Source organism: Hippopotamus amphibius, chromosome 10 (genome assembly GCF_030028045.1).
Source record: "Hippopotamus amphibius kiboko isolate mHipAmp2 chromosome 10, mHipAmp2.hap2, whole genome shotgun sequence".
Taxonomy (NCBI): Eukaryota; Metazoa; Chordata; class Mammalia; order Artiodactyla; family Hippopotamidae; genus Hippopotamus; species Hippopotamus amphibius.
The window spans coordinates 2069403-2094305 of record NC_080195.1 but is presented as its reverse complement, the minus strand read 5'-3'; the positions used below and the strand labels follow the sequence as shown (position 1 = coordinate 2094305).

General features: G+C 45.7%; 1 protein-coding gene across 1 annotated transcript in view; it reads left to right on the top strand.

Moving 5' to 3' along the window:
* Positions 1–24903, top strand: part of CSMD1 (CUB and Sushi multiple domains 1) — a 1409269-nt gene that overhangs the window by 1307611 nt on the left and 76755 nt on the right. Inside the window, exon 50 of the mRNA XM_057697717.1 lies at positions 23886–24071. Within this exon, the coding sequence (XP_057553700.1) occupies positions 23886–24071 (186 nt within the window). The remainder of the gene's footprint in view (positions 1–23885; positions 24072–24903) is intronic.

The window sequence follows — 24903 nt, the reverse complement described above, 5'->3', positions numbered from 1 at the left end:
ATATTATATTGACCTTAGCTATAAAACTGGAAAATGAGGATTTCCCTGTAGCACATGTATAGGGGTAAAGGTGCAAGCGCTGAAAGCTGTAGACCTCAAGAACCCTATTCCACAAATTAAAGTAGACACAGGGTCCATGTTTATAGAGAAGGTCTACTCTGCACACGTTTTTTGACATTTTGTTTATATATATATATGTTCATATAGAGGCACAGGGACATTAATCATGTCTGTGTTTACAGATTACAGTTGTAGTCGTAGGCTTAGAAGTTAATGCAGGCATTAAAGATGATACAGCTATTTTCATGATTTTTATTTCAATTCAAACTTATCTCTGAATTAGGCACTGCAGGTACCAAGACACACACCCAGCTCTTAAAGCTCTGATGGTCCCTTGGGAGAGAGGGACTCCCGAATCAATCACCACGATTCAGCGTGATGTGAAGCCAGAGAACACGTACGTTGACTAGAGATAGAGCAGAAGGTCGGGGATGCTTTTCCCACCACGGGGCAGCTGCGTTAGGGTTTGAAGGGGCAGCCCCAGTGGAAGTGTGCTCAGGGCAGCAAGCAGGGCCTTCGTGGAGGACCTCAGCTGTGTTTAGGTCGCTTTTATTTTCTCTCTCGTGGTTGAGGGCGTCTGTTAAAGAGCAAGAAGAGACACTCGCATTGGCATTTCGGAAACGTCGTTCAGGAGCGTGGTAGGCGATGCACAGAATCGTCTCTAAGTTACAGGCGTGCTTAGAAGCTGTAGAAACGTGTGTGGGAGCCACAGTGAAGACCTTGATAAATACGGTGAAAATAGGTTTGTAAGAAAACACACGTTGAAAATATTTAGGAAACAGAATCAGCAGCCCCTTGTGATGGAATGGAAACGGTCAGGAAGAGAGAAAAATCTGGAATGACATCTAGTCTTTGGTTTTGATTTCTGGAAGTACGGTGGTACCACTCAGTGAGATTCAGACGCGGTGAGAAAAAGCAGGCTGATGACACAGGGTTGATGTGCAGCCTTCCAGGCACCTGTGCTGGTCATGTGACCGTGCATGTGCTGCCCCAGGACCCCCAGCAGAACGCCCGCCAGGGCAGCATTTGGTAAATACGTGAGGGAAAAAAAGTTTGTAAATTAATGGTTTTCTAAGATAGGTATTTGAGAATGATGTTCCTTTTCTATTGAAGATGATTTATCTTGTGCCAGAATCTGCTTTGTTCTCTCATTTTCACTGTCTTTTCACTGGTGGCATCTTAGAAGCACAGAATTTTGAGAGATGGGCAGGGAGCCCTAATCTCGCTAAACCTGGTTCCTGCCCTGTAAAACAGGGACTTTGATGCTGAGCTCTGGGAACTGTTGAGAGGGTTCAAGCCCTCAGACAGTTCTGAGCGGGACTCACTTCTCTGCCCGTCAGCTCTGAGTGAGAACACGCAGCGGGCCAGATGCGGTGTGTCATTTCAGAGACCTTTAGCTTCCTTCTCTCCCCTTCCTTGACCTTTTAAGTTACTTCTCTCAGAAAACCTGTGTTGGTTTTTATCCTCCTTGATAAAGCAGGCGTATCTTCTACCCTTCAGGCTTTGTTTCCTGCCTTCAAGCAAGAAACTCTGCTCAGTAGCCGTTTCCCTTATCAATACACTAATCTTATTCATCTTGGAGGGAAGCCTAAATTAGAACTGAAATTTTCTGTATTATCTCAAAGATCCAGTTAAACGGGTGCCTCACAGGGCTCGGCTTTCAAGTTTCCCGTGTAACAGAGAAAGCAGTTCCCAAGTAGCTCTTTATCTCAAAGCCGTGATTCTTGGAGTCCTTTGGGAGCCAGGGCTCTGGCTTGGACTTGATGTCACATGTTGTTTACGCTTTGCTTGAGTTTTGCAGGCAGTGAAGTTCAGGGAAAAATATCATTCTCACAAATGACATGATTAAGCTTCTGTTCCTAAAGTCAGAAGTTTAAGGTGGAAAGATAGAGATGCCTACAATCTGCTGGTATATGCTCATATTTGCTGATGTAAAGGGTATGGACCAACGAGAGGTGGGTGGGTGGGCGGCTGGTTCCTGTGGGTCCCCTGTGAGCCAGGGGCTGAGCCGGGGTGTGTCTTCTCATCTCCTTCATCCTTGTAGACACCAGTGCTAAGAGGTGACGTCACGCGAGAAACACAGTGACTAAACATCAGAGGTGGGATTTGAACCCCTGTCTCTTAGATTCCAAAATCTGAGTTAATTCCGTTACCCATGAGTGTTCCCTCCGTGAACACCACTGAAAGGGCATCTTTCAGAAGAAAATTGTTCTTTTTTTAATTTAAAAAATAACAACATTATCCAAAGTTCAGAGGATATGTTTGGTGCTCTGGCATAAAACTTGAGTTATTTTGTAACTGTTAAAAACTTTTACCTGTGGGCATAAAGTGCACAGGAAATTACAACTTTTGTCTTGATTTTTTTTTATACACATTTATTTGCTTCTATGAAATGACCCAGCTTCTATGTGGCATGATAATAGTGCAGTGTTTTTAGAAATTTAAAAATGATGTTTTTAAAATCATTAAAAAAATAACAAATCATGTTATGATACACATGAAAATATGTATGTGAACAGTACATAAGAATACAGGGTGTAGTCTTGTGTCAGCTGTGTTCCAGTCTGTTGCATCATGAACCCACCTAGTTCACAAAGCCAGAATCTGCCAAATCCCACTAAGCATATTGTAAACTGCAGTTTATCCCATTTGGTCCTGATCTTCTTTGGGGATTTGAGCTGCGTGATTAGATCTTGGGGATTTCACAGTCAGAGTCTCCCAGTTTCGACAGGATCTCTCCTGTTCCCAGCATTTACTGGCTCTGTGACCCTGGACAGGTGACACGATTCACTGAGGTTTAGCTGCTTCTGTGAGCAAGGATAAGAATACACCCCACCTGGCTTGTTTGAAGGGTTAAATGAAACAGTTGACATGAAGTCTTTACGCGGGAGCCAGTGCTGACAGGCACCCCTGAGAAAGGAACCTTACAGGATAGAAACATAATTTCTTCAATGAGTGTCTTCAGTAAGTACTTGTTGATGTGCTTTCAAACAGAGATTTTACAAACTTCTTGTTAAGGTCAGTAATATTAAGTAACTAAGTAATATTTAAGTACCTAAGCTGGGAATAGGTTTCTCTGGTTTCTCACGGTACTCAAAATGAGGCATCAGGAAGCTTTTTCTGTAAAGGGCCAGGTAGCCAGTATTTTGCTCCTTGTGAGTCATAGAAGGTCTCTGTCACATATTCTTTATTTAAAACTGTTTCACAATCCTTTTAAAATGCAGAAGCCATTTTTGGCTGGCACAGGGCACAGAGACCGGCCGCAGAGACCGTGCCCTGCGGGGCTGCGCCCTGCTGACCTCTGACCCAGGGGATGTGCCAGGGTCTGACTGTGACACAAGCGTGATGCTCTGGTGTCAGGGTCTTCTGTACTTTATTCGTGAAATTAAATAATGCATTTTCGTTCTTTTTTTACATTTTCTTTAAGAACTTTTGTTGAGATACAGTTGACATACAGTAATGCATTTTCTGTGTCCATGCTTGGCACACACCGTACATCCCAAAGCTCCATGTTCCCTGTCTGAGTCTGGAACGTGGTGCGTAATAGAAGCAGTCGTGAGTGGAACTGTGCATGAAGGGTGATTTTGTGTAATAGCCGTAGTGATATGAAGCCCCTGACCTTCCTGGGCCAGAAACTGTGCAAAGCACGCAGAGTCCTCATTTTTCCTAAGGGAAGCCAGAGTCCTATGGAGAAGAGTACCTAACACAGATCAACCGTGTACACTGCAAGAAAGGACATCCCTGTGATGTAGCTTTCCGTGCTTAACATAGAGCAGTGAGCCTGACGCGGAGAACTCACAGCATTTCCAAACGTCAGCAGCAGGACCCGTGCGTCCCTGCTCTTCTGCAGCCTCAGAGGACGTGCACTGGCAGCCTGGAGGGAAGAGTCCACGTAGAACTTTCCACGTCAGGGTGCGGAACTCTGAGGTGAGGTTCCTAAATCAGTGAAAGGCAAAGAGGAGTAAAGATGGTAAAACACCCTGTGTGCGGTTTAAGATACTGACCGACACTGAAGGACAGGTTATGGTTTTTCATGAAAGAGCCGCGTTGCAAGCTCTGCGGCGAAATTGATGGTTTGAAAATGCCCGCCTCTGGCATAGAGAAAGTGGCACCGGAGTGAAGAGGACAGGCAGGCCCGGGCGGCTGTGCTGCTGGGAAGGTCCCCGAGGGGCCCTCGGGGAGGAGAGGAGGGGTGGGTGCCCGGGGACCCTCGGGGATGAGATGCAGCTGCCGGAGCAGCTGGCTTTCTAGACCCCTTCAAGCTGAGGTAGCTGCAAAGTCTAAGAGAAGTCAGCAGTTCAAAGACAGCGTTGATCAGTGCTGAGGAGGCGCAGGGGTAACAGAGGAGGGGACGGCCCACCAGAGACCGTCATGGGGAGAATCCGTGATGTGCTCTGAGCCTTGACGGCAGGGGCGGGGGCGTTCACATCGGCGTAAAAACATCCCGGAAGGCAGCCGTGCCCTTCTGCACGTGCCGTGTCCTCTGCCTCCTTGTGCTTGGTCCGTATGTGGGTGTTGATCACCTTCTGATTGCTCCTCACTGACTCCCCGAGTTCACCTCCTCTGCCTCCAGGGGGACGGAGGTGCCCCTCCGGGGTCCCCAGCCCCTCTTGTGCGTGCTGTGACCCTGCCTTTTGTCCTGTGAGCCTGTAGATGTCTTCTCCTGAACCAGTGGTTCTCCACTTTCAAAGTTCACAAGAACCATCTAGAGTATAGACCCCTAACTTCCAAGTCATCGCCCCCCCCCCACCAAAGATCGGATTCAGTGGGTCCCAGGGAGCTGGAATCTGCAGTTGTACAGGCACGCAGGGAATCTTGGTGCAGGTGTCTAAGGAACACGTGTTAAAAGTCCCCATGCGTAAAGAGACAGATTTTGTCCCAATGTGAACCCCAACACTTTGCCTAGTGCCTGGACCATACTTGTCATCGACGTGAACTTATGAGTTAGTGAACATGGCTCCACTCTCTCATCAACTGCCTTCCGTCGTCAGGTTTCTAAGGGAAATGGTGATACTGGGAAGAAACACAGCTTGAAATGAGGCCAGTGGTGATGTCATCTTCAGCCTTCAAATACAGGAAGAACCACACTACAGGAATAGCCTCCAGACATCAGAGCAGCCCCGTGCGCAGGGCACGACCGCGCCCGAGAACCCTGTGATTAGGTGTGTGACACCAGGCAGAGTGACACTCGGGGGTTTATGCGCTGAACGGTGCCCCCCTCAAAAGACATATGTTGGCGTCCGAACCTCAGAGTGTGCTGATATTTGGGTAAAGCGCCTTTACAGAGGTAACCAAGTGAGGATGAGGTCTTCAGGGTGGGCCCCGCTCCAGCAGGACTGTCGTGATGAGAGGAGGAAGTTGAGACCCAGAGGGCAGATCTTGTGAACACACAGGTTGACGGTGGCCGTCTGCCAGCCAAGGAGAGAGGCCTGGAACAGTCTCCCTCGAGCCCCTGAGGAGGAACCAGCCCTGCCGACACCTTGATCTGCAGCCTCTGGCCCTCAGAACTGTGAGGTCACACATTTCTGTTGCTCAGGCCCCAGGTGTACGGGCTCTGCGGCGGCAGCCCGCGTGTCCGGCCTCCGCGCCGTGAAACCCCACCCCTCCTCTCCTCCTCAGCTCCGCACGTTCCCCCGGTGCCTCCACAGCAGTGCTTCCATCCCAGAGCAAGAAAGTTTGCACATTGTGAGAAAATGGAGAAATCAGTGGCAGAAGGTCATGCGATTTCCTTTCTGGACGAGTACAGGGGACAGTGGAAGTCACAAAATATTCACGTTATTTGTTACAGTGAAATTGCCTAGTTTTCTCAGTTCCGTCGTCATCCTTAACAACTGTTCATAGTTGCACCACGTGTTTATTTCTTGTGTGTTTTCTGTGTTTTTTATTGTGTTTTAGTAAAAATGCAGCCAAAATTTCAGGTCTGCAGTTTTGAGAATTTATGAGACCACCACGTTCATTTCGTTGAAACGTGTTCCATGGTCCACCCTCTTTGCTCGGCCCCGGCTCTTCTCTGCGGTTCCGTTGTTTCAGCCCTGATTGTCGGAGGACCGTGCGGACTGAGGCTGCGCAGAGCACGCGACCGTGCACGGGGTTTATTGTCCTTGTGTCGCGGGCTGCGAGGCTAAGGCTGAAACTGCTTAAGAGAACGGACCCTGACCAGGGCAGCGTCCTGACCGCCCTGCCAAGTTAGATGAAGTATGCCCCTGGATGCCAGGTCCCATGAAAACCCTCCGTAGACGAGGAGCCTCTGGTCCACGAGCGAGTTCTCATGACGCCACAGTGAAGGTGCATTAGGGTTCCGTCCCCGCAGGTCGGTGATCTCTGAGGGGCAGTGACCCGAGGTGACTGGGCCAGGCCTGGCGGGTGACACACACAAGTGTCACTGCTTTCCTCCAGGTTCTGTCCCCAGGCTCTTGCTTGTTATTGAATGGAACTTTGTTTTATTTCTTTGTTCTTAGGAAATGGCCCTTTTCTTTTTAAACATCCGCACTTGTGCCTTCCTATGACTCTCCCTAAGATTCTCTAAAAGCAGAGGGGTGGGCCTCAGCTCCTTTCTGCGGCCTTGCGTAAACAGTACACGTGCCCCTGAGCAGACGGTCAGGCAGCTGCACTTGCCAAGTCAGAGCCTCTCTCTGCCATTAGTCATTTGTCTGCCAACCTGCTGGGTCCCTTCCTTTCTAGAGTTCTTCTGTTTGATTCAAATGATTAAGTGTTTGTTGTTTTTTTGTTTTCTTCCATGGGCTATGACGTTCTAAATATTTTCAAGAGGTTTAAAGCAGCTAGAGATGTTTCTCAGCTGAGTCCTGTTGTCCTGCGTTGTACATCTCAGAACTGCCTGTGTTCTGAAGTTGCCCATCTGTTTGCGGTGATGCCTGTACATTCAAGTCGTCCCTCCTGTCTGTCTGCCCTGGTGTTCAGACGTGCTCGCTTTTATCCCTCAAGACAGATGGGTGGGTATCTCTCCTGCAGGAAACGCTGTTTCTGAAGTGCCTCACATCACACCCGTTCCCATAAAACACGTGAAAGCAGTGTGACCTGTACGTCCCGCTGGCCTAGCGGCGATTCCGGCCCTTTCCCGCCTCTCTTTCTGTGTTTCCATCTCAGCCGTCAGCCCAGTATTGCTGGTGTACTGGCTGAGTGTCACGTGAGATGTTGCGTAGCGTCCGAGAAATCAGAGATGACAAGGGAAATTAAATAGAGGGAAAAAAAGGGTCCAGAAATATTACCATTACTGCTCAAATTCATCGTGGCCTTTATATTTTCAGAATTATATTTCGAAAATGTATTTCTGACCTATTTGTTTATCTCTCTATTTACTGCTGACAGTTGGAGATTGAAAATAAAAAGACACGAATATACTGAAATATAGCAGACGTCACCTTGGAGACAAGGTGGGACAGTCGCTGAGACGCCTTCTTTGGCATCAGATATCCTGAGATACCCCCCCCCCCCCCGCCAGCCCCGCCGGCTGTTTGCTAGTTTAGGGATTTGGGCCATTTGCATGCATTTCTAGTGCTCATTTCATTACTGGTCATGTCAGTCAGGGTTCCCTGGAGAAGCAGCACCAGCAGGATGCACAGCGACGTACCCACGGGGAGATTTACTGTTAGGCACTGGCTCCCGTGGTCACGGAGGCAGGGAAGTCCTGTGACCTGCCATCTGCAGACTGGAGGCCCAGGCAGCCAGTGGTGCACTCAGTCCAAGGACCAAGGGCTCCTGCCTGTGGGGGTGAGGCGGCGAGGGACAGTGGGAAGAGTGCCAGGAGCCCCGATGTGAGGGTGGGAGAAGCTGGAGGCCCAGCTCAAGCAGGGGGGCGAATGCACCCCTCCCCCGCCTTCTCCTTGTATTGAGGCCTCAGGATTGGGTGACGCCCCCCGGATGGGGGCGGTGGTCTTCACGCGTATGAGATGCAAATGCTAATCTACTCTGGAAGCATCCTCACAGACACACCCAGGAGTAATGCTTTACCAGCTATCTAGGCACCCCTTAGCCCAATTAGACACGTAATGTTACCCATCATAGTAGTAATAAAAGTAATAATTTAATTTGCTTATTGGGGTGTCCTGGGGATTCAGTGAGGCCATGCAGGTGAGAGAGGTATCGCAAGGGCAGGAATTGCACATTTGGCCAGAGTGCCAGGTGTTACACTGCTGAAGGTGATCATGTTGTTTGGAGGTTAGTGATTTCTCAGTAACTTCATCTAAGCCCACCTCCTGCTCTGGGTGACTTTCTGACTCTTGTGCTAGGTGCTTGCAGTGTATTGGGCTCAGTACCGGTTCTTCTGAGCCCAGAACCTGGTGTGGCTGTTTGAGGGTGCACTGGGACACCGGGCACGGCCAGCATCGGACTCCAAGTCCTCCCACTTTTGGTCTAGAACCGCCCAATTTCCCTCGATGCTGGCATGGGGGGTCTGAGGGCTTCACTATCGAATGTTTCCTCTGTAATTGTGATGGAAGGGAAAAACATTCTTTCATACTATTTGGTTTTCAGTTGACCCTAATCTAGAGAATTGAAGAACGCTTTCCTTTATTAAGTCTGAAGGAAAGTTATTATTTCCCCTGATGGAAGAGAGCTTACCCCCTGCCTGAGTCCTGACATGTTCCGGGTGTCTTGCTATGTGGCTTATTCTGTACATTCTGCCACGTCAGCCTGTGAGGAACTTCGATGATTCTCATTTTACAGATGAGGAATCAAAGCTCAGAGAGGTTAGGTAAATTTCCAAGTTGTAAACAGACAAAGAACAAACTCAGACTCTCTTAGGTCTAAATCCATGTTCTTTCAACTCTCTGCCTTGTTTCCTATAGCGTTTTAAGTCGAGATTGATTTGAAATCATCGTACAAGCTTTCATTCCACATCCACGTGTGCACAGTGGTAACATTTCCACACCAGTGCTCACCTCTGGGTGATACGCGTGAAGCAAAGACGTGGAGCGGGCTACAGAGGATGTTTAGATTTGCTTTGTGTCCCCCCAAAACACGCCTGGAAACCTAACAATGCTCTGTGTGACCTCAAAAGGCGCCCTGGACTTGTGCCCTGAAATAAACGTTCATGGGGGCTGCCACGCTCTCCTTGTGGTGGCCACATCATGTTACACGTTTCCAACACGCTGAAAGTGGTGATGAAGTTTTGTTTACAAGATAGTGGCAGGGATGACTTGTTCTTTGCCATATGGACGTTTTTGAACCTAATTTTATCCCCTGTTAAATATTGTTTTCAATGTGAATTTGTTTATTCATTTTGTATATCACCTATATTATTACTAAAAGAAACGGGTTGTTTCCGTAGAAAAAGTTGATGGAGACAGAGTTAGATAACCCTTTGCGAATCAAACTCAATGCTTGTAAACCATCTAGTGCTGTTCGTGCCTGCGGCGAGTGTAGCTCGTCAGCTGAGGGCGTGGTCTCTTCTGACGCATCAGCGAAGAGGAGCAAGGCCCCCACTGATGAAGTCCAGCAGTGTTCCTGGCTTCTGTCCCTTGGGAGCTACCGGAGGCCTCTCTGAGGGTAGTTAGGTGCTTATTGCAAAGACACACTCTTGAGCCATAGTATAGTCAAATGCCATGTCTGCTGTGGTCCTCATCAGACCGATCGTGAAAACGGCACCTCGGGTCGGCCTGAGAGGTTCATGGAGTGCCTGCCGTTGAACCATGGCGGCCAAACATCAATAGTAGCTCCGTTTTACCCTCGGGATCCGCGATGGTTCAGAACTGGACCCCAGGACGACGTGAGACGCCACTAACAGCCATGCAAACATGTATCTGTTTTAAAATGTTGGTTAAACAAAACAATTTTATGTTGACTTTTAAAAATGAGGTAATGGTGTATTGGGAGTCAGGGAGCATCCTTGCTGCTGTGCCACGCTCACGTAACACCACACAAATTCAGCAGCTTTGTAAGGGGGAGTTGATCTTCCCTTGTCCTTTTACGCGCCATGCTGACTTTGTGATGGTTTAGAGAACACTCTGTACAGCAATGTGGAGGGGACGGAGTGGGTGCTAGGACAGACATGTCTGTCTTGCATGTGCGGAGGAAGACTTCGGGTGGAATCATGAACACGTAGGGAGAACCTCGTTCAGCTTCTTCATCGTACCCATGAAAATGCTTCAGCCAAGACGATAACTGTGAAACGATATTTGCCAAATTGAACGGACTTCAGACAGGAATTCATGGCCACGGGAACCCCTGTTCACGCTGGTGACTGTTCGCACCATTGACTCTGCCTCCAGGTTTGCATCTGCGGGGTGCCTTTCACGGTAACACAGGTGGTACCTCGGGTGAGCCTCTTAGGGAACCTTCTTCATGCGGAAGAAGAGAGACTCTGGCCAGGTATGCTAAGTACCTCTGAACTTCAGGAAGAGAGTGACTTTAAATGATCAATGTGCTCTCTTCAGTATCAACTGTGTAACTAAGGTCCTGCTCAAAAGAGGGGAAAACAAACGTTTTATGTCTGTATACCTCAAGAATATTTTTCAGTATTTATGTTAGAATTAAATTATCAGGAAACTCTTATTTTAGAAGAAAGAATCACTAATGATTACATCATAAACCATCAAGTATTTTCTTATCTTCCTCTCTTCCTCTCCTTTCCATTCCCACCTTGTGTTTATTTTTGTGGATGTCAGACTGGAAAGGACACGGATCAATATGGCAAGGGACGTGAAATCTAGTCCCATCTTTTCCAAATTTAACAAAAAGAGTCAATTTTAAAATTCCAATTAAAAATTGTATTAGCAAGCCAACTGGTTGTGTGGTCCTTGAAGACTTATGGGTTCTTTTTCAAAGAAAGAGAAGAGGCATTTATCTGCCTTTTTAGTTTCACGTCCACACACTCCCAGTGCTCCTTCACGTTGTCTGACTTTGAATTTAGCACCGTTACGTGTAACATGGTGATAATATTGCTTTGCTTTCCCCAAATTATGCAATAATTCTATAATTCAAACTAAATCATTAATAGGGAAGGGAACCAACAGATGGTATGATTTGAATTGTTTACTCTACATAAAACTTTTAAAGTAGAACCTTAAACATGTGAGCTCATGAAGACACTTCTGGAGAGAGATTAATTCCCCAGAAGTTTAAGGACATAAATTCTGTTTTATTTCAGCGAGCCTGACTGTATACTGTGCTGGTATATCTTAATCTTCCAACAAATGAGTTCCGTTGTGCATATTTTAATCAATTATGGATTAGTAATAAACAGTGACAAGTCTTTCACAAGAAAGGCTGAGTGAATGTGGAGAATGTTTTATTCTTTAAAACTCAATAGATTATTTGACACTTTCTTCCATCCATACTCTTAGCCGTGCAATCTCGTCGTTTGAACGGAATATTGAATGATTCAGAGTGCGTTATGAGAGGTTGCAATAAATATTAAAAATACTCCTTATTGTACCCTTACCACCCCCACCCTCTGCCATCCTTTCTGCTGAGTCCCAGACGCATAGGACCAAGGGTCTAACTAAACTGTTTATGGTACCTCAGCATCTCAGAAAGACGGCTCCTCCCCCACCCGCCCCAAATCCTGTCTCAGAAAGTGGGCCCTCAGTCCCGCCAGTTGCTTCATCCACTTCCCTCCCTTGCTTCCACCTGAAGTCCTGCTTACAGCCACCATGTCCTGAGGGTGTCCCGAGGCCGTTCACCTCTTCCTGCCCCCTCAGGGACCACCCACGAGGCTTTCCCGCATGGACGTCACCCCGACCACCTCCCAGCTCGCCCTGGGGACAGCCGTCAGGATGCCCCGACCGGAGCACACGTGGGCTTGTGGCACTGCCCAGCTCAGCCTCTGCCGGGCGCCCTGGAGGACTCGGCACGGAGTCCAGACTCCTCATCCCTGAAGGACGAGTCCTCTGACGCCCTCCCAGCCGTCCTCCCCACCACGCGCCGCGCTGGCCTTCCCCACTGCCCGGCGTCTCCCCGGCGCTTTCCTGCCTCCCCTGGCTTCCTCCTCTGAGGAAGGATGCTTGTCAGGACCGCTGGCCTGGGGGCCGGGGCTTCAGTAGGGAGGCCTTTCCTGGGCCCTCCTGCCTGAATGTAAACAGCGACCCTTATGTCCGCCTTTGTATCAGCACCTTGTGCTGCCCCTTCGTGACACTAGTTAGAGTTTTGACATATAATTCTATGTTCCTTTGTCTCATGACTCCCTCCCTAGTTGACTGTCAGGTTCAAGAGGGAAAGGCTGAGGCCGGTGTAGCCACCACCCTTCACACCGGGCACAGCACAGGCCCTGACCCACAGCAGGTCATAAGCATCAGTGAATAAAGTAACAAGGTGTACTTGTTCCTTAATCGGCAGGATGTGCAAAAGATCTCTTAGATATGCCCCAGAGGCTCCCAGTGCGCGATGTGAGCTGGTTTCTGTAGAGCTTTTTGCCCAAGTGGAAGTTATCCTAAATGTGCTGTAAAGGGAACTGGTCCCAAAGTCCATTTCTCCAAAAGCTCTGTCAGCTCATCAGCACGCAGAGTACGCTGAGGAATTATTTCTGCCTTATCTACCTCACAGCGTTGCGGTGATGCTCAAGTTAGATGAAGTTAAAGGTGATCAAATTGGAGGGTATTTCTTCTCAGGAAGAGAGTCAGCGTCGTGTATGCTGTGTCATGAACAAAATGACCGTATGCTATAGCCCAAAACCCGTCACAAAGCATGGCTGAGTTCATTTAGAGCTTCAGCCAAGTTAAGGTTGCTTTATGATTGTGCAGATGTGAGTATCTGAATATGTGGCTGAGTGATGATATGTGAGTAGAGCCTGCATGCAAGTTTACTTTCCTGATATTTAGGAAAACATGTAGAACTTGCAGGATGATTTTTCATCCAGACAGAGCTCTTTTATAAGTAGCTATATTAATAGTTCTAAAGAAAGACTTAAAATGCAGTCCTACAAATTTCACAGGATCTATGTATTTTATCATGAGCAAGTTAACTCTCTTTCCTGAGTATCATGCTGTTGATTTTCTCGCTACGTCATAGTAAATAAATCCTTTTTTTTTCTCCCATTGGGTACTTTCCAAAAGACAATATGAATACTGTTTTCCTTGAACATGATTGAATAGAATCAAAGGGTTCTAAACTTGGGAAGCGCATCAAAAGCTCTCTACCCCGATGATCTGCGGTTGTAGATAGTATATTGGTTGTGATACATTTGTATTAGGACCTGAATTTGGTTCCACTCTTTATTAATTATGTGAACTTAGGCAAATTATTTAAGCTCTTTGATTCATACTTTCCTTTTTCTGCAATCATCTTATCTGACTGGAGAACCAAGAAGATTAACTGAGAAAATGCATGTAGATTGTGTTAGACACAATACCAAACACATTATTTCATAGACATGATTATGAGAAAAATAGTCAATTTTTGCTTTATACGATTTACGTCAAGTAGGATTAGACTTTGCTTCTCAGTTTACACAAATTGAAGGGGCTGGAAAATGATCAGATGTGGAATGGAATCAATGTATTTGCAATTAATAACTTGGAAGACAAAGTTTTTGCTTACTGTTTTCTCACTAGGAACCATTCTGAAGTCTGGGTTAATTTTAAATTAAATGCATCAAAGATGGCACTTCTTAAAAATAACAAAAATAACTACATAGAATTTTAGAGTTCTAGACCATAAATTTTAGATTTATAATTTTCATCAAAATAATGTGGTCAGTTGCAATACTCAAAATTAAAATATAGTATTTAAACTTGATAAGCTTAAGTTGAAAGATTTCCTTACTCTTTGTTGTTCAAATTATGAACTAAGTAAATCAAAATTTACTTAGAACAAATCTAAGTAAACACTAAAATTATGTCATGATAATTTCTGAAAAACTTTAAAGAGCTATCTTTTATGATATAATTTTTTCCATTTCCTAGAAATAAATTATTTATTAAGCACTATGATACTTAAGATAGTGGGAAGGGTGAAAAGATTTTCATACCATTAGTAATATGGGCACCACGCAGGTAAGATGTGCATATATAGGTGGAGTAGATGGTAAATGCTCGGCTATTACAGGGTACGTGGTGACAAATTCTAAAGTTCTTTGTCATGACAGATATCACCAATCTATCACAGAACGCTTTCTTGTTCAGCCTCAGAATCATTTCTAAAAGGACGTTCTGACTTCCACCTCTACGAACGTGGAGTAGATGCACTTTTCTCTATTCTACCTCCGGACTACAGCTAACACCCCTGGACATTGTATAAAATATACATGAAAACTCTGAAAGGCAGAGAGAAGATGGTAGAATGGCTTCAGCACCTCAGAACCCAAAGAATGACTCAGTGGTGCGTTCCCTGGGTTCTCTTTTCTATCTCAAGTGTTCCCGACTAGACGCTAGACAGGAAAGAAGACAGTCCTCGAAACACCAACAGACACAAACAAAAATCCCCAATAAAAGCCTGGTCTCCTTGCCAGAAGACCAGGAAAGGGGCAGTCAGACAAGACAAGAAAATGTTTACTCAGTAATCATTCTCCCTCCAAACCCCACAGAGGAAACTGTGCCCTGCCCACCCACCCCCAGGCTGTCTGTGGTGCCCTGACCCTTCCCAGTGGGTGGTGTCTGTGGAGGCTGATGTGGGGCTGCGGCTTCATCCGTGCTGGGCCGTCCGTGATGCCTCCTGGGAAACTGGGCTCCCACCCACCTGGTGGGGAGGGGCCCCCCTCCCCTGCTCGCAGGATGGTATCAGAAGATGCACATTGAAGAGTCAGGAATATCACCACTCCTCAGCCCTTAGCAAGGCCATCCCTCTACCAGGACAGTGAGGTCACATGGGGAGCCCTGCAGAGGCATCTGCTCCCTCTTGCCGCCAGGGGGGTATCAGTGCCGACCTGGAGGAGGGCCTGAATTCCCACCTTGCCCTGCAGGGACCCCGCTCCTGGTCTGTCACCACCGGCTGGAAGGAAGGCGGTTGAAGCTCCCTTCACCAGCTGGAGCAGCGTCAGGCAAGTTCTAGCAAAATATAAGATTTAAGTAAGAGCCAGAGCCTTATCACACCCTGCCCCAAATGCCAGGTGCTAATGCACAATCACCCCCCCACGCCGAGGAACTGGAAGATGACAAGTTAAACAGATGAGACAGTGGAAGCCAATGCCAGATGCCACAGATGCTGGAACTCTCCGGCCAGGATCTCGAAGCAGCCGTCATAGACATGCTTCTGTGAGGAGTTATGAGCCTGCAGGACCAACTAGAAAATAGTCTCAGCAAAGAAAGAGAAGACATGAAGAGTAACCAAATGGAATGACTGGAACTGAAAAATAGAGTAACTGAATTTAAAAATTGAGTAGATGACTCAAGAGCTGAGTGAAGAAGAAAGAGGACAGTACCAGTGAATTTGAACGTAGAACAATATAAATTACCCACATTGAACCAGAGGAAGAACATACACTTGAAAGAAAGAAAGAAGGAAGGAAAAAAAAAAGGAACTGAGCTGCAGAGAATAAAACAAAAGACCTAACGTGTGTCATCAGAGCCCCAGAAGGAAAGGAGAAGGAGGGACAGCCTGGAAAAAACTTGAGGAGAAAATGGCTGAAAACTTCCCAAATTTGGTAAAATTTGTGGACCTAACAGAATCAAAAAGTTAAGTGAATCCCAAATACCAGAAACTCAAAGGAATGCATATCAAGGCACACCATAGTCAAACTTCTAAAAACTTAAGGCAAAGAAAAAAATCTTGAAGGTATCCAGACGGAAACAGTGGATTACATATAGGAAAATAGGGTCTAAGTTACAGTAGATTTCCCATCAAAAACCTGGTGATCAAAAGGAAGTAAACAACATTCTTCAAGTGCTGAAAGGAAAGAACAATCAATTCAGAATTCTATAGTTAGAAAAATATCCTTCAGGAATGAAGGGGAAATCCAGACATTACCGAATGCTAAAAAACTAAGAGAATTGGTTTCCAGCAGATCTACTTTAGAAGCAAGGCTAAAGGAAGTTCTCTAAACAAACAACAACAAAAATATAATAAACTTAGAGCGTCAGGAAGGAAAAAAGAACACAAAATAGCAAAAATATGGGTAAATGTAGTGGACTTTACTTTTTGAGCGTTCTGAATTGTGTCTGACAATGGCAGAAAATATTATAACATTGTCTAATGTAGTTCTCAACGTGTACAGAAAAAAAGATATCAATAGGGGAGGATAAAGGGATATAAAAGAATGTAAGATTTCAACATCCCTCAAACTGGTAAAGTATCGACAATAATAGACTTGAGAAATTGTGTACATAAAATTAATGCCTTAGAACAATGACTAAAAAAAGCTATACAAAGAGATGTGCTAGAAAACGACCTTAGGTAAGCGAAAATGAAATTCAAAAACTGTTCCAGTAACCCACAGGGACGCAGGAAAAGAAAACAGAAACAAAAAATAAAGTGGCAGACAAGTCTTAACCGGTTAATAATTACAATAAATGTAAGTGGTCTCGGACCGTGCGCCATAAGACGGAGATTGGCAGAGTGGATACAATGAACGAGTGGATACATACGAGCGTGTTCAAATCATGCATTTTCGTTTGGTGATGAACGTTAAGAGCAAAGCACCAATTTCTCAAAAATGCTTTGAGTTTGCCCTTCTTTATACAGGTGAGGAAAGTGTGGGTCACACAGATCATAGGTTACAAATTTGGGGCTGAAGCTCGAGAACTACTGATCCAAAAATCATTCTTCATAAATTGTTAACAGACTGTCCCGAGGTTTTGCTTTAAAAGCATGTGTCGGTGCAGAGAGCAGCATCAGTGCAGGGCAGGGTGGGAATTCAGGCTCTCCTCCAGGTCAGCACTGATACCTCCCTGGCGGCAAGAGGGAGCAGGTGCCTCTGCAGGGCTCCCCATGTGACCTCACTGTCCTGGTAGAGGGATGGCCTTGCTAATGGCTTGGGAGGAAGTGCAGGGATCACCTTGTAAGGAAAGCAAAGCTTCGTGTTTGGGGGAACATGTATCCTGTCTATCAAGGACAATATTTCTCTGTGTCTGGTGTGCTGGCTTCTTAGGCTGCTTTGTATTTTTTCTCTTCACTTTCCATCTTAACGAACTGTTGTTGTCAATGGTTGCATGAAAATGGGCTCCGATAGGCTTGGCAGACCTTTGTTTGCACTTGCAGAGCTGCCAGTCTCATTTAAACTGGAAACAGAATTCTCAGGCAGCACAGGGTGAGCGGGAAGAAAACCATCCCCAGCACATCCGTCTCTGGCCAGACGTTTCCAGAGCCACCCAACACCTCCCTCTCAAGGAAGGTGCTTGATGAAGGAACAGGGAGCATTCAGACCGGAAGCTAGGAGCACAGAGATCCTTCCGTGTGGAGGGAGGGCTTGCGTGCTGCTGAGGCTGCAGGCCGGTGGGTGCATAGATCTCAGACCTGTAAGGGCACCCGGCAGCTGGCAGGGGACTAGACGGCAGCTTTTGTGAAAACCCTGTGGGGAAAGGAGGTGCAGCAGCCCTCCAGGGAGCGTTTAGGATGGGCTGAACCCTTGCTCCTCTGAGACTGTGAAGCTTGTTGGAGGAGCCGCCTCAAGCCCCACCCCAGACCTGGGAGTTAGCATATGCACGTTATCAAAGGCCCTGGGATCCATATGTGTCCGTACTTTAAAGTATGAGAAGCACTGGTGTACATGCTCTTGCTGGAAGTTTGGGGTTGCTGTGCAGCAAGTCTGCAATCATATTTCATGTTTAATTTTAGTGCTTTTACTTGGCAATGAACCCATTTGACTGCAGTTAGCACTAAAAAAGTGCATGTTTAGTGGAAAAGGAAGTCGTGATCTTTTATTTATTTATTTATTATTCATTCATTCATTCATTCATTCTTTTGGCTGCGTTGGGTCTTTGTTGCTGTGTGCGGGCTTTTCTAGTTGTGGTGAGCAGGGGTGACTCTTCGTGGGAGTGTGTGGGCTTTTCAGTGCGGTGGCTTCTCTTGCTGTGGAGCACAGGCTCTGGGTCTGTGGGCTTCAAGTAGTTGTGGCATCTGTGCCGTAGAGCGCAGGCTCAGTAGTTGTGATGCATGGGCTTCGTTGCTCCGTGGCATGTGGGATCTCGGCAGGTGGCTTCTTAACCACTGTGCCACCAGGGAAGTCCCCACAGTTTTCTGTGTTTAAAGAAAGCGATGGTAAAATGTTGCTGTTGCAGAACATGTGTGTATGTTGACATCCCCCAGGAAGAAGGGTCTTGATGATAACCTGACCGCATGGACACCAGAAGGCACAGATCTGTTGAAGGTCTGTTGGAATTTATTTTAAAGTTACTAGTAATTTTAAGAAGGCTGTGCCCAAGGGAATACTTACGTAGACAGCTGCAGAAACTGCATTCCCACGTCTGTATTTGGGAAGCAGGACTTCAAATAAATGCTTGTCAGAGTTTAAAAAAAAAAAGACTACTCCACCCAGTAATACTTCCAATCAGAATAAAACACACAGGTTGAACCCAGTCTGCTCTCTTGGGCTTAAACAGGTGCAGACGAGAGACAGTATTTTGGGGAAAGAAATAAAAAAACTAAGATATGGAAGTTAGGGTGAGCTGGCCGGGAGGAGTGGGTATTTACTGAGGGTCAGCTGGCCTACACAGAGCCCAGTTTCGGGGGGAGTGGAGAATTATGGAGGTGCAGAAGGAGATTTTGGTTGGCCTTGAAAGTCAAAAAGTGTGGTTTAAATGTAAAGTTACAGGAACTAGGAAACCACTGTACAGTTTTCAAATGAGCATAAAGTTCTGAAAATATTAATGAAGGCTAATCTGGCAGGTGTAAAATTGAAAATGCACAGTTATGGTCTAGGAATCCATTGAAACGCAATAGCAGATTCTGCTTACACTCAGTAGACCTGGGTTTAAGACCTCAGTCTTTGAGTTAGTGAGAGTTATACCTTGGACAAATGATAAAAGAAATTAGCATCTATATCTTTGTCAGTAAGAAAATAGAATAGGGTCTCTTAACTGATAGGCTCATGGTGAATAATAAATGGAAAAGCATGGTGTGAAAACGATATATAAACTGTAAATCCTATGTAGAGTAAGATGTAGGTGTTGTTTCATATATGATTGTATGTAGGTATGCATGTCTACTCACACATATATACGTAGATATATGTACATATACACATGTAAGCCCGCATTGCGTATGGGTCTTTTAAATCAGCATTTCATAATATATTTTCACACGCCTAGTTTTGAATTGAGTTATTCCATTATACTGTTATTAAATACTCACAAACATAACATTATGCATATACGTTTGTATTTGCAAATTAAATGCACATAAAACCTATAAAATTCAACTTAGACAAATAATTTAATCAATTGGGTGATAATGTTTTTCTTAAACTCAGTGTTGCTTGCAAAGTGACATGTTACTCACAGGTACTACTCTATGGTGTGAATGTACGTACATACATTCATATACATCCATATACACATACATCTGTATAAAGAATCAATCCTTTTATCATGTCTCACCATATGAGCAGCTATGTAGCTTCTGTTTTTATTGCTTGCTGTAAAGTCATTTGGCGTTCACTACAAAGAAGCCCACGATTTCTGTGCTATCTGCCTCTGGTATTTTTCTCCTTTACTTGGCTCCAGCATGACTTTAAATACAAAGGCAGACGCAAGCCCTGGTATATAGTAGAACCCAATTATGGATGGTAACCTAGACAATCTAGAAGATGCTCATAATTTTGAGTACTTTTATGTGCACATGTATGTAAAGGCACACACACATATATATATACAGACACATGCACATGCATGTATACTGGCACACACATACATATATACAGGCACATATAGACACATACACGTCTCAATCAGAAACTCTCATATGCTTCATTGTGTACTTAAGACCCCTCAGAAATCCGCAGGCCACTATTTGGGAGACCGGCTTTTTCCTTCCGTGCACCTGAGGCAGGTGTGGGAGGGGTGCCGTTGTCCTCTGGCGGCTCAGATCCCGCTCCGCACCCCTCACCACATCCTCTTCCTTACCGTGCGTTTCACCTGCTCTCCGTACCCCCTGCTCCGGAGCTGCTCAGCAGCCTTTCACCTGTGGCGGTGCTCCAGTCGTATTTGATGTTCGGCTCGGTCTTTTTGGTTATGACCTGGGTACCTGTCGGGTTACCTCCTGGGTGCCCCGTTTCAGACCGAATTACCTACCACGCCTCTTAGCTTAACCAGGCCACAGGAAGCCCTGCTTCAGGACAATCTTTCTCTTCCCTGTTTGTACTGTTAGGGTAGCTTTCCTCTGGGTTTGCCCTCGCCCTCCGAGTGGGGTCCAGAGAGCGGGAGGACAGGCCCTTCTGAGCCAACGGGGATGTGAACTATGCTATGGGGAGTGGGAAGCGAGAAGAAGACCAGCAGCATGAAGCTGACCGTGAGTGCTCAGACAGTGATTGTCGATCAACCGCGTGAGGGCAGGACGAAGGAAAGTGAGTCGGAGGGTCTCCCTCGCCTTCCCAGGAGGACGGTGCGCTGAGGCAGAAAGCTTGTCAGGGCGGCTGCTTGAGGGGCAGCCACCGACCGAGGATGTGCCCAGGTCTGGCTTGAGACGTGAATGGAGACCAAGTGGACATCAGTAGGCAGCTGGTGATGACGTGAAGCGGACTGAGTGGATAGCAAGATCTGAGAGTCCCAAGTCCAAGGCAGTAGTCCAAGCCCACGAATCACTGAGTTTCTTGAAGGGGCGGGGTCAGGGGGTGGGTCAGAAAAGAAAAGAAAAAGAAAAACAAAGCAAATGGTGAGGTGCTTGAGGGGCGGCCGAAAGGAGCCGCTGTAAGGTACAGAGAACAAGCACTTGAAAGAAGTAGGAAGCAATCAGAAGTGTTTTAAACTTGCAGAGACAAGAAAAATTGCTCTTGACCTTAAATAAGAAAAGAAGAAAACCCACACGGATTTCGTACTATTAAAGGAGCAACACTGGAAATTGGAGCTTCGCTTCCATTTACCTGAAGCCGAAATGTCCACTCCCTCGTGAGATATATCGCAGAAATAAGCCAGCTTCCTTCTGGTTTACTCTTTTCTCTCTTTAACAGATAGGTTACAAGGAGTCGTTCCTTGCAACTCTTACCTTTATTTACAGAAGAAGTAAGTAAAAATTATGTGTGTGTATAGACGCATGCATATAAGACTAACATATTGTCATTTACTGAGTGCCTACCTGGTGTCGATACAGTGCTCGTGGTTCTGTGCACGTTACTTCATGCAGGCGTCACAGTTACCTTTGGGGTGACTATTATGAACCGGAGAACAATGAGACAATTAATTAAGCAACTCAGGTCGTGGAGCTGGCGAATGCCAGAGGCTAGAGCTGATGCAGACGTCTGGCTGTGAAACCCGCTCTCTCTGAGAGAAGGGAAGCATCGTGCTGTGTGATCATTGGTCTGGGTTGCCAGGGAATAAAGCGATGTTCGTACAATGAAGAACAAACAAACAGAAACCCAGGAAATTTTGCTCCCTTTAGCTATGTCAAAAGTAAGAAAATTCTCCAGGTTTTGGAAGTTGCATACATTTAGCTAATTGACGTTAAAAAAATTGTCTAAGGAATGTTTGTCATGCGATTATCATGCAAAATTTCTAGAATGAGTGAATAGATGGGTGACTACTAGATTTTAGCAGAAAACTGCCTTCAGCCCATACGCCTGAGTTTATAAGTCTATGAGGACTGTTCCAGCCATTCTTCATTGAATCAGAAGTGTAAAAATTCCAATTTTAAGAGAGTGCCAACCTCTGTTTCAAGCTCTGTCAAATAGCCTGATGTTAGGACACTCTAGGGTCTAAAACCTACAGCTCAAGGCCAAAAAAGAGACTCCTGGTTGTTGACCAGACAACATGCACTGGGTCCTTAAGTCCTGGGAGTCAGGGTTCACTTGTGCGATAAGCTTTCAGACTTAGCAGAAGTAGTCATAAAGCCGCTCTGCTCTGGCCGTCTGAGTCTGAATCCTTTCAAGGTAGGGTTTCTGTGTGCTTGTAGAATGTCATCTTTCCCATTTAACCTGCCAGAAAAACGCCATTTCATCCCGTGTTCTCCCCAGATGAGAGCTGCAGGGAGCAGGGCACTAGGCACGCTTCGGCGAGCGGCAGAGAAGTGAAGGCTTGTGCGAAGGAACCAGCGGTTATTAGAGCAGACTCTCAGAGCAGAGGGTGAGGAGACGAGATGCTGGCAGTGCTCTGAGATCTCGATCGTAAAGGACATTTACTGCATTCAGTAAATTAAGTGGAACATTTTACAAAATACTTAGCTGCCTTCACGTTGATACATTGCCTCCACTAAGCAATGGCTTTGGAAAGCCAAAGATGGTAATTTAATTACTTCCAATACTTGGTCCAAAATGATGTCCGTGTGTCTATGTTTTTTTGTTTTCCCTCTGCGAATTTTTATTATGCTTCATGTATATGTGTGTGTGTACACACACGTGCATTTCAGATGGTTGAAATAGCTGATCATAAATTTAAACACGAGATTTTAAAGCTTGGATTTTTCCAGAAGTTTGATTTTTATCAGCATAACATTTTCTTTTACTTCTCTGATAATTTCCCACTGCATTTATTGAAGATTTTGATTAAAAAAAAAAAATAGCAAAGACAACATCCCCAAAACTCAAACTGAACCATAGGTCGTCTGGGCTCCCGTAGAGCAGAAGGTGGTCTCACTTAGGAATTAGTTCTGTTCTCTGGCCCCAGGTTTTATACAAAGTCTCTGCGCTACCCCAGGAAAATCACTTTATCTTTCTGACCCTCTTCCTTATCTGTAAAATTATATGTTTATATAAACTCTTTCAACAAATCCTCCCAACTTTATTGTACTTTGCATGTATTCTCATTGGAATCTATATGGGAAAAATTTTAAATGATCTAAATTTAAAATCCATGATGATTTAAAATCCATAATATCTTACATGTGTAAAAGATGTAAGATTCTATTACTCAGTCTTTTACTTGATTGAGTAAAAGAAGGTCCTTGATGTAGTGATTGCAGACCTTCCCTTTGACGAGAGCACCGAATTGGGCGTGTGTTGTTGGCAATTCCTGTCTCCTTGTATTACCCTGTGTTCCTTATTGCAACTTGCTTAAGTTGGGAATTGTTTTTGTTTTTCGTTTGTCTCACAGTAGATCAGTCTGGATCAGAGCCAGTAAATTGAAGAAGAAAGTGCTCATGTTGACTCTCCCTCTGTGTTACCAGTTTTTAAAAATCCCTTTTTCATTCATACCCCTTTCGTGCCTGACCTTTCACGTAGAAGCTGGTCTGCGTGTCCCCTGTAGGACTGAGCCTCTGCTCTAAGATCTTCCCTCCGTCCCTCAGTTCCGCAGCCCCTGCTTTCTGACAGATAATTTAAAACTGATACGTTTTATGACACTGGGTGCCTTGATGCTCTTGGCTAAGGTAATATTTGCCTTTTAACAGAATTTGCTGGTGCTTTAAGGAAAATGAGTCTTTGGGAGTTGGTGGGCTTTTGAGACCTGAGGTGGGCAATTCCTTCCTCTGATTCCTATGAAATCTTGAAACCAAGGAGTCTATATGGTGATAAGCGTGTGATGGTGAAAATGTTGTTCCATGCGTTCTTTCTAACATTAAATGAATGAGCACGCATCACACTGCTCTCTTGTCCACATGCCTGAACTGTGTGAGCGCCACCAGACATACCTTCCGGAAAAATTAATGTAAAGATACTGCATTCTGACCTGTTTTCCATTGTTTCTCATTCACTCGTAAGACCTTACAACTTTGGAAATGTGCATACTTACGCCACATGAGAAATGCAAATATCTAACAGCTTTTACACACCTCTGAGATGAAAAATAGAAAAAGAAAAGAAGAAAATTTCATACTTTCTGTCCGAATAACCCTGTGCTGGCTTCATTTCTTTTCAGCTGTGTCCTGTGGAATCCCAGAGTCCCCAGGCAATGGTTCGTTCACGGGGAATGAGTTCACGTTGGATAGTAAAGTGACCTATGAATGTAACGAGGGCTTTGAGCTGGACGCCGGCCAACAGGCTACTGCCGTGTGTCAAGAGGATGGATTGTGGAGTAACCAGGGGAAGCCCCCCACGTGTAAACGTAAGTGTTCTAACGCGCGTGCCCGTCTTTGCAGATTTAACGGGGGACGGAATGCACTGGTGAGCACGCTGGGCCCCAGAGTGCGAGACCCTCTCCCTCAGCACGCGAGGGCTCCTCTCTGGCGTTGTGGTCACGGGAACGCCGGTTATCCCATGCCAGCCACTCTGACCATCTACTGTGCGCTCTGCGGTCCTGAAGGTGGCCCCGCGCAGTTGTGTCGGTTCCACCAGCCCCTGGCCCGTGGCGTTTACACAGCACCTCCTGACGGTGCTGCCGTCTTCCGTTTGGGGGGGTGCAGTCAAGAGGCTGTGGAGACACTGCACCTCCCATCTCATTGCACGTCCTTGAGGTTCAGGGCAGGGCCTGCTCTGTTTGCTTATCACCTGCTCTGCATAATGCACTGAAGCTCAGTAGACACAGCCCTGATGTGCAGGGGTAGGCTGTCCGGGACGCCGTTTACAATAGACAGTGATGTTCTTAAAAGGCCCAAAAGTTTGGGTGTATTCATTTTTTAAGTCTTAAAAAATAATAATCAGGTCCGTAACACAAAGCCAAAGAGAACAAAAGTTCTCTCACACACACACACACACTCATACGTGCCCACACACACAGGTTACACCAAGATTTTCATCGCTGCTATAGAAGTCGAGCCTCAAATGGGAAATAATCTACCTACCTAGTTTCTAAAAATTGAAAACGACATAGTATTTCTACATATACAGTGTTTTTTCTCTTAAGATATTTGCAGAATAGGTCTCATGGTCTTCAGGTATAAAAATAATTTATTGACTTTTTTGTGTATAGTATTTTGGTCATGTTAAAATTATTTGAA